At 34.1% G+C, this 10,703-nt stretch overlaps 1 protein-coding gene across 1 annotated transcript; it reads right to left on the bottom strand.

Moving 5' to 3' along the window:
• Positions 1-288: 288 nt before the first annotated feature.
• Positions 289-1,324, bottom strand: LOC123240599 (prostate and testis expressed protein 2-like). Its single transcript, XM_044668292.1, has 3 exons — positions 1,276-1,324; positions 850-1,011; positions 289-425 (listed from the first exon to the last, which is right to left on the bottom strand). The coding sequence occupies exons 1-3, from the start codon at positions 1,322-1,324 to the stop codon at positions 289-291; spliced, it is 348 nt and encodes a 115-aa protein (XP_044524227.1).
• Between the last annotated feature and the right edge of the window lie 9,379 nt (positions 1,325-10,703).

The raw sequence follows: 10,703 nt of genomic DNA, 5'->3' as shown, positions 1-10,703 counted from the left end.
AAAAAATATTTTACTTGGAAATGAAGGGAAAGTGTAACATGAAACAGGTGGCAAAACCTTAACATTGTCAAGTTTCAAGGCAATACATAGTCTCTTCCATTTAACCCCATCTGTGTATGTTTGATCTCTAATCATTGGGCCAATCATGGCCCTAAGGAAGAGCAGGCCTAAGAGTAGGCAGGGAGGTTTGTGGGGTGAAGGATATGGAGGTGGGGTTGAGTGTGAGTGAGAAAACAAAGCTATTACAGTTGTGGGATGGTTGCACCCCACTCCACTTCTATTGAACAATCATGCTAATGAATAATCTTCATTGCATTTATTTCTATCTGAACAGCATATGTTTACCACATGATAGGCAGCCAGGAATTCTACAGTCTCTCCGCAATTTTCAACACAGTCCAGTTTAGTATGAGTATAGGACCACCCTAGGAAGGGAGAAGCATTCACCTTTGAAGAGTCTCCCTCAGCTCCAGATCATAAGCTCTTAGAGAGGAATTCCATCCCAGAATCTGCCACCCTATATTTGAAACTTAGAGACAGGGAATAGGAGCATTCTCAGGCATATTATAACTATGGGACTTTGATCAAATGTCTTAATCTACCTGAGTTTCATTTTCCTCATCTACGAAATGAGGATAATAATATCTGCTGTACCTACCTCTGGCTGATATCAGGAAACTCATAGCTCTATGTAGTGATAAGTTATTACTACTTCCCTTCTTACTTGGTAGCTACCCCCTATCTCACTCCCCAGATTTCATTCAATAGTTGGGACCTCATCCACACACCCATAGGCTCCACTATCCAGTTTAGCAGGGGCAGGAGAGTCTGATGTACTGACTTCCTTACCGTCAGTTCTGTTAATGAATGAATAGTAAGACCGGGTTCTGCATCCAGCGCCCCTCTTCGTTACACAAGTACCCTCATTCTTGTAGCAGGCGCCTCTTTTAAAATGTTCACAGGTACTACACAAAACTTCCCTTCTGGTTTTACCGAAATTTGGCTCCCCACCTTGAAGACAACAGAACGTGTTATATTACCTTCAAATTGCTCACGCTTGTCCAACCATACTTGGGGTGTGTCTCAATTCTCAATGACATCTGGACCTAGGGAAAGTTAAGGGAAGAAGCCTAGGATCCCAAAGGAAGGGAAGGGTCTGAGGAAAATATAAAGCCTTTTCTATTATCTCATCTGATATTCAGATTTGGTCTTGGAGTGAATATGAGAGAGATTCCCCATGACAATAAACCCAGCACAGCACATCCCAAGACTCACCCCTCAAAAGGCAGAATAGAGACAGACCCAGTAAGAACATCTTGACCATTTTATCCTTTGTGCAGACTTTATGTGTGGTTGCTATCTAAATATAAGAATGAATAGCCTCATGTGGGGCATGAGGAGATATCTGATCTGGAATCTGGCCCACCTCTCTCAGTGCCTGGGTCCTTTACTGTCTTCAGCAGAAGTATTGGTTTAGAATTGAATTTATCTACCACATCACTAATATTTATAGTCTGTAGGTATAATAGTTTTGAGGTCCCAGGATCAACACTTAATCAAAAAGCACTGTGTGAAGTGCTAGGGATACAAAGTAAGCTTAAAACAATGTATATCCCCAAGTATCTCACTTTGTAATGAGGAGGATAAGTGAATCTGAAGAATTAAAGTGTTCTGAGAATAAATGGGAGAGAGATTGCTTAGGGAGAGGGATCTCTAATCTTTGAGGGGCCTTTTCTGATTCTTCTAGTTGATAACACTTTCCTTCCATCATATTTTTCATTTTGTATATAATTTGTATTTCCTTATCTATGAAAATGTCATATCACACAAAGTTTGTAAACTTTTATCTTATATCAAGCAGGGTGCCTACATAGAGATACATTCTGGCTAATTAAATGATTGAATTTCTGGCTGGGGGATCTAGCCAAAGGTGATTTTTGAGGAGACTCTGAGGTTGAATCAGATTTGGGCAAATGCTGTACTGGTGGAGATGACTGATTATTTAATAGATTCATAGATTATTATTTTTCTAATCATTTCCCAGCCCCTGGGCATACACTTCGCTCTCAGTCTTCTGTTAAAAAATATATCACTATGATTTTGTGCCTATTTTCATGGTGTGGAAATACTATTTAGCACATAAATTCATAAGTGGCATGGCTGAGTCAAATATTTCTTAATTTTTCCTTGTCTTCAGAGTAGAATGATAAAATCATAAATTTAGAACTAAAAAGAATCTTAGAGATCACACAGTTCAATATCCTCATTACAGAGCACGAGATCAAGGCCCAGAAATTGCAACTTATTTGAGTTTAGAAAGATAGTGATAGAGACAAAATTTGAACCAAGATCCTCTGACACGGAAACTAGTATCTTTTCTAAGGGTATCATTCTGCCTCTACTTTGACTAGTTCACACTTCCTTGAGCAATGAATTAATATTTCAGACTTTCCCACAACAATTTTGGCATTTAATTTCTCTGAGTTTCTGTCTCATCTTTGCCAACCAGAAAGAGTTGGGAGTAATACTTGGAATTTTTCTAAATTGCATATCTTTGATTATCATGATTTTTAAATATTTTTTTGCAGATCAGAGTTCAGAGACCATGATCATAGGCCATATTACAGTTCATAGTTTCTATTTCTTTACTTTCAAACTTTATATAGTTTGATCTTTTTCTACTTAGAAGTGATTCTTCATCTCAAGATTAATGTCAATATCTATAGATTTTTAAGATTAAACCAACACCAAAATTGGCAAGGCAAAGACTATTTTACCCAAATAACTTTTATTTGCATTCTGACTGCCTTGATTTTGTTTGTGCATAAACAATCTAATATCATATAATCAAAGTTATGCATTTTATTTTTAAGATCATCACTAAACCTTATATGTATGACAAGTCTAACTAAAGTTTTTAAAATTACCTGCTTCCATTTTTTGTAGTCATTTATATGTATATGGGAAAATCTTTTACATACATCATGTATCCATTAAGAAGTGATTTAATTATATGATATAAGATATTAAAACTTTTTAAATCTTTCTCAATTTTTTCAAAATATATAAAGTTAATATATTTATAATGAATTGATATACAAAATATATATGGAATTAACACAAATAAACTAAGAGGCATTCTCTAATAGATAAGATCAAGAGATAGGAACAATTTTTTTAAACCCTTAACTTCTGTGTATTGGCTCCTAAGTGGAAGAGTGGTAAGAGTGGGCAATGGGGGTCAAGTGATTTGCCCGGGGTCACACAGCTGGGAAGTGTCTGAGGCCGGATTTGAACCTAGGACCTCCCATCTCTAGGGCTGACTCTCAATTCACTGAGCTACCCAGCTGCCCCCCGAAAAATTATTTTTTAAAAGAATTTCAATCTATTAATAATATAAAACCTTTTTACAAGATATGAATAATAAAATTTTAATAAGAGAAATGGTAATGAAATAGGTTTTACCACATACAGAGAAAACTGGGAAAGAAGAAAAAGGATTAATATAGTCCAATGATGAACTAGTACTAGTGTGTTATTATTGTTAATACTGAGGGAAAAGGAAAGTACTTTGTGTGTCAAAGAAATCTTAATGGACAAAGGTAATTTCCTTATCATTTCAAGATTAAGCTCAGTTCTCCTAAAGTACAAGTAAATAAGCTCCACACTTCTAACTAAGTAAGAGCAAATCAAGAGTGCTGTGATGATCAAATAAGATAATGGATGCAAAGCACTATGCAAACCTTAAAAGCTATACAAGTGGCAGTAATATCATTATTAGTAGTAGTATGTAAATTATACACACACACATATATGTATATACATATATGTGTGTGTGTATACATATATATGTATGTATGTATATATATATACAAATTGAATAAATTCTCATGGTGACCATGCTAAAAGTCATTCTGCACCTTGAGCCCATCATCCCTCTGTCAGGAACTGGGTAACATGCTTCCTCATGTGTCATTGCAGAGTTCTTAAGTCTTTCAAAATTGTCTGTCTTTACCAGGTTGTATTGTGTAAATTGTCCTCTTCAGAACTTTGACATTTCAATAAATGTTTCCTGGAGACTACCCTGAAGGGAGTGAAATTTGTGTATATATATACATATACATATACATATTCATATACATATACATATACATATACATATACAGAACAGGAGAGGAGAGAAGAGGAGAGAGAGAGAGAGAGAGAGACAGAGACAGAGACAGAGACAGAGAGAGAGAGACAGAGACAGAGACAGAGACAGAGACAGAGAGACAGAGACAGAGACAGAGACAGAGACAGAGACAGAGACAGAGACAGAGACAGAGACAGAGAGAACCAGGACATAGCCTAGGATGGCTTCCTAAAAAACTGTAGTATTCCTTATATCATTAGAGAACTAAGAGCTTGCAAACATCAAGAGTGTTTTCTTTCCCCAGCTCAATTCCCTCACAGAGTGCTTGAGTTCAAATCTTTGTGCTTCCTATGATTAGAGTGATTTAATAGATGGATTGAATATTACTCAAATGTAAAAAAGATAAAAATATCCCTTCCTCATCATGGGGATTAAGAGTGGAGTGTCCTGGGGATCTGGAAAATTGGGGTAAATTTTTTTTCCTTCAAACCAGAAAATAAGTTTGAATTTTTTATTTTCTCTGATGAGGTATTAAAAGTAAAAGAAATTGTGTATATGTATGTTATTAAAATATAGAATATATTGACATAATACAAATGTACATCTATTTTATGCATTAAATTTTTTCTGTGTCACTTACTGGCCTTTGCGTGTTGTCAGCAGCTTTCATGAAACTCTCCCCAAATTCCTCTTTAGTTTCTTATGCTGAGCTACAATATTTCAAAACTGCAATGAAGAAAGTTGTGATGTGAATCTGTTATCCTTCATTCCATTTCTCCTTTCTCCACTGAAACCTCCCCTGCCACTGAAATCCTTGTAAGAAATAAGCATAGTTAAGTAAAACAAATTCCCACTTAAATAATGTATCATTCTTCTTATTTACTCTCTCCCCTCTTTGTCCAAAGGTGGGTAACATTCCTCCTCATCTGTTCCTTGTAATCATGACTGGCCAATGTGTGGATCATAGTTCTCATTCTATTTCTTAATGGTACAAAGAAAAACCTTTATCTATAGCAAAATGTTATCAATTGGTGCACTGTAAATAATTTTTTAACAACATGATGCAATATTGGTTTAATAATTTGTGATAAAAACAATCTGGTAGTCTGAACTATTTACATTCAGTTTATTTTAATAATCATTTTAGTTATCATTTATGTATAATAATATGTTACATAACAATAATTTATACATATGAAGTTATAAATATGTGATGTTTTAATAAATATGCTTATCCTAGAGAAACACATTCTCAAATTAGCCATGTACAAAAAACTATCACACTCTTTTTCCATCTTCCCTCTCACATCTCCTTCCAGAAGAAGGTAGTAAATATGAAATAGGTTGTACACACATTATCATATCATGCATACTTTCTTGTTTTGCATGTTGTGAAACAAGACTCATTTTGTTTACACGAGAGAAACCTTCCTGGAGGAAATCAAATGAAGAAAGATTATGCTTTAATATGCATTCACACTTTGTGTGCTCCTATGACAGTGAATATCCTTTTTCATCATGAGTCCCTTGAAGCTGTCCTGGATCCTTGCTGTGTTGATAATAGTTGTCATTCACAGGTAATACTTATTTTTAATGACTGTCATAGCTAAAAAAAGTTCCTCATAAAAATAGATATATGCTAGAGATCAAAATGGAAAAACTGTACCATTGGCAGTCTATTCATTTTTCAACACCATCCTTCAAAGGAATGGAAAGATTTTTGTTAAGATTCATCTTGTAAATTATAATTTTTCCTGATATAAAGCATTTAAATTTTTAAATATATATTTTATTTATAATAATATGCTTTAAATTACTTATTTTCCTGTTATATGCAGTGTTCTGCACTAATCATTCCTAAACTATGTAAGGAAGTGAGGAAAGATATCACTTTTCACTTTTTTGGAGTCAAGTTGTAGTATCATAATTTTGGAGTATTCCATTTCTATTGTTTTGTTATTATTACTTAATTCCTTTTATTTCTTGATTTTGATTACTTCTCTTTGTCATTATAAGTTTTTCCATGATGCTTTGTATTTGTCAAATTTATCATTTCTTAAGGCACAGTAAAACTGAATTATGTTAATGTACCACAAATATTTAGCCAATGTCAGATGATGGGTATCCACTTTACTTAAAGTTCTTTGCCATCTTATTACAAAGAGGGAAAAGGGAAAATTTTCAGCAAAACTGATAAACATATTTTTTTAAAAATCTGATTTTATATACAATATCCTATACTAATGGATTTTGACCTCTGGAGCAGGAAAAGGTATATTCTCATATCTCTTCTGCAAGTTTAAGCTTGATAATTGTAATTTTGTGACATGCTCATGGAGATGGTTGGCAGTCATTTGTGAATTTGAGATCATTGGGAAAATACTTTTTTTTTGACAATTTATTATATCCTTAATAACCACTGACAACCACAAAAAAAACACTTAAACAGATGCAATAAAAATGATATACAAAACCACAAACTCCACATTGCTTATCATTTGTGTAAAAATGTCATTTATATGTCTGTACTAATATTAATGCCCTCTGCATTTGAATTCTATTTGGATTTGTTTTACTTTGATACTTTTTGCCTGATTTTATGATTTTCTCTTTTCATTTCTTCATATAGTCCACGTATTTTCTTTCTGTTTCCAATATTTGTCATTTCTAATAACATTACACAATCCATTACATTCAAATACCACAATTTATTCATCCACTTCTCCCAAACATTGCATTTGTATTTCCAGTTATTTTGCCATTACAAATAAACCTTCTAATAAATATTTTCATACATACACATCATTGCCTTTAGGGCCTGATCCTAGTGTTGGGATCCGTAGACCAATGAGCATATACAGCTTTATGGCTCCTAATAAATATTTCCATCTTGTTTAAAAAAACAATTCACAATTGCTCTAGTAGTGTAATATTAGGCCTATTTCTCCATGTTCCTATCAGCATTTAATTTTATCAACTTAACCTATCTGGTTTGCAGTGAACACACATTACCAGGCCCATATTTAACTAGATTGTTCCTTATGCAGCAGACATAATCTGTTGCTAGGACCACACTCTTTCCAAAACCAAATTATTCCAGCTTCATCATACCTAGTGGAAATGGAAAGTATATTGTCAAGGAAAGTGAACTTTGCAACAGCATTTGAAATTTCTCCATTTGCTGTAACTGACAGTTCCATGTATGGGTGATGTGGTACTAGCTGACTTTTGTTTTGTTTGTAATTTTTATTTTTTCCAGTTGAAGCCATTTATGATTTAAATTATATCAAAGGCACTGAGAAAAAAATTAAAAATAAAAATTTAACACCCAGATGTTAAATACTTTTGGAGCCATAGCATTTTATATGAGAGAAAAAAAAACAGGTTTTCAACCTACTTTCTCAGGGAGAAGCCAGTAAGGAGGCAACTAGGGGCCCAATGGCTACTTGGAAGTGGATAGCTACAGGGTTTGGGACAGGGTGCACAGAACTGAAGGAAAAGAAAATCCAGAAAGCATATGGTGACTTTGGGTTGCCTAAGTTCTCTCTTTCAAGCAAGGCCTTGCTCTCTTGCAAGTTCTGAAGAAGAACCTTTATTTTCTTTGTGCTAATTGTCAGGCAAAAATTAACAAAGCAACAACTGATTCAATGTCTGTTATATTTCAATCTCAGAGGCTACATTGAGTACACAATCATCCCTGAACAAAAACTGATGCACCAACTGCCTCCTTAATTTAGTCTGATTTTTAACCTTTTTAAGTTAAATGATTTACCATCAGTGTGGTTGATGACCTTGATGTCTTTTTCATCCCCCTTAAAGGCATCCATCAACATCACTGAAAATACCATGTTTAAAAGCACAAGAGCAAACACACAGCCTTGATTCACTCTGTTAGTGACTGGGAAAGCATAAGAACATCATCAATTATAAAGAATTCATGCAACTTTGTCATCATGGAGCCAGCATACAATAATGATGAATTTCTCTAAGCACCCAAATTTTGCCAAGTTCTCATGACTGACAGTCTCAGAGACCCTGGTCAAATCAAAAAATTTGTACAATGCCTTTTTCTGCTTGAGGCATTTCTTTTGGATTTATTGTGTGGTTTAAACCATATTGACAGTTCTTCAACTCTTTCTTAGACACACTGGCTCTTGGACAGATCACATTCTTCCAGATAAAGGACCAGCCTATTACAGAGGAGTCTGGTAAGTATATTGCCAGCAGCAAATAAGAGAGACCCTCTTCTGAATATCATGGGACAATGTATTTTTACATTACTGAGATGGAAAATGGAGCTATCATTGATCTTCTTGGGGATAACCTTCTCTTGGCAAATATCTTGGGAATTTTGATTAGCTTTTGTATGATCTATTGAACCCCTGACTTGCAAATATTTTCTGGGATGGAATCAGCATCAGGCATTTTGCCACACGAAAGAAGCCTCAGTGGCATTCAAAATGTCTTCTTTAGTTGTAAGTTTGACTAGAGAGGGATTGACTTCAACATGAGAGAAATGATGATGGTTTTTTGGAAACATTATGGAGGTGTTCAGCCCATCTCTCTAGGATCACATCCCTGTTACTGATTAATGTGAATCCATCACCACTGAAGAGCTGAGATGCACCAAAGGTCTTTGGTCCATATATAGCTTTAAGGGCTTCATAGAAGTGCTTTGGGTTATTACTATCAGGATAAATTTTATTTTCATCACTTTTCTTTCTGAGCCAATAATCCTGCATCTATCTAAGATTTATTTGCACTTCATTTTTAATGGAGTTAAATGCTGTTTAATAGAGACAAACTATTTTCCTGGGAAACCCTGTTAAGTTATCATTTTTCATTCAGTAGCTTTTGAACTTCCCCATCATTTTCATCAACCCAGTTCTGATGTTTGCAGAATTCTGGCCCAAAGGAGTAAATTCAGTGCTGTAAACAAGCAAATCATTGAAGGTTGCCCATTCCTTATCTACTCTACTTTTGTAACTGTGTGTTGAATGCTTTCCCTGTAAGTCAGAGACAAACTTTTCCCTGAAGGAAAAGACCTCTAATTTGTTGATGTTAAATATTCTATTAGTCATCTTGCCTTTAGCCTTCTGCTTTAGTTGAATAAGAATCTTTAGGTTGGAGAGGATAATTTTCTGATCCATCCAGCACTCTTCCTTGCATATCACTATTGTCATTTTTATTTTGTCTGCCTCTTCTCTTTACAATGACATAATTTATTAACTGGAAATGTTTTCTGTGAAGGTACATTCATGAATTTTATTGCATTTAGGTAAACAGATGGCATTGTTGATAATGAGAAAGCCATGAAAAGCACAAGTCTTCAGTAATAAGTGACCAATGATGTGGATATTTCCAACTCCATTTGTTCCAAAACTCTGCTATGTTTAATAACTTGTGCCTACTCTGGCATAAAAGTAATGCAGAATTATGTTTGTCTTCTTTTGCTGCATTTTTTTACTTTCTTTTATTTTTTCGATCATATGTAGAAATGATTTAAATATTTATTATATGACATTTTGTGATTAAAATTCTCTCTCTGTTTCCAAAGTAGTAAATGGTCTATTATATGTTATAAAAGTGCTTTCATGTAATATATAGTTCCATATTCCCCATGCTAGTACAGAAGGTACAAATCATATGTATAAAAAACTCAGGAAGAAAATAAAATGAAAGATGTGTGCTTTGATCTATAATCATATTTCAACATTTCCTTCCTTGGCTTTGGACAGAATTTATTAACATGAGTTCTTTGTTATTTACTTGGGATCTTATTTTGATATCAATAGTTTAATCCTTAAAAGTTGTTCATGCTACAATATTGCTATATTGCTGTTACTGTATATGCTATTCTCCTGGTTCTGCTCAATTCACTTTGCATCAGTTCATATAAGTTTTTCTAGTTTTTTTTACTGCATCCTGTTCATCATTTCTTATTTTCCAATACTCTTCTATTACAATTATATATCAACATTTTTTCATCCATTCCTGGAACAATGTATGCTCCCTCCATTTCCAGTTCTTTGCTACTATAAATAAAGCTGCTAAAAATACTTTTTGTGCAAGTATATCCTTTTCTCCAACTCTTATCTCATTGGAATAGAGGTCCAATAGTAGTATTTCTGGGTCAAAAGATAAATATAGTTTAATAGTCACTTGGACATGGCTTCAGATGCCTCTCCGGAATGGTTGTATCAGTTCACAGTTCCAGCACCCCGATTTTACCACATCCCTCCAACATTTAACATTTTTCTTTACTGTCACATGGACCAATCTGACAAATGAAAGATGACAACTCAAATTGTTCTGATTTTGAGTATATTTTCATATGACAATAAATGGTTTTAATTTCTTCATCTGAGAAATATCTGTTCATATCCTTTGTTAATTTATCAATTGTAAAATGCCTTGTATTTTTAAATTTTTGCCTCTGTTTTGTGAACATTCAAGAAATGAGGCCTTTTTCTGTCACTTGTTAAAAAATATTTTCCGAATTGGTTGTTTCCCTTCTAATCTTGGTTGCATTGGTTTTGTTTTTGCAAAACCCTTCTTAACTTGATGTAAT

The sequence above is a fragment of the Gracilinanus agilis genome, chromosome 3 (assembly GCF_016433145.1).
Source record: "Gracilinanus agilis isolate LMUSP501 chromosome 3, AgileGrace, whole genome shotgun sequence".
Taxonomy (NCBI): Eukaryota; Metazoa; Chordata; class Mammalia; order Didelphimorphia; family Didelphidae; genus Gracilinanus; species Gracilinanus agilis.
The sequence above is the reverse complement of the archived record's forward strand: the minus strand, read 5'-3'. Positions and strand labels throughout refer to the sequence as shown.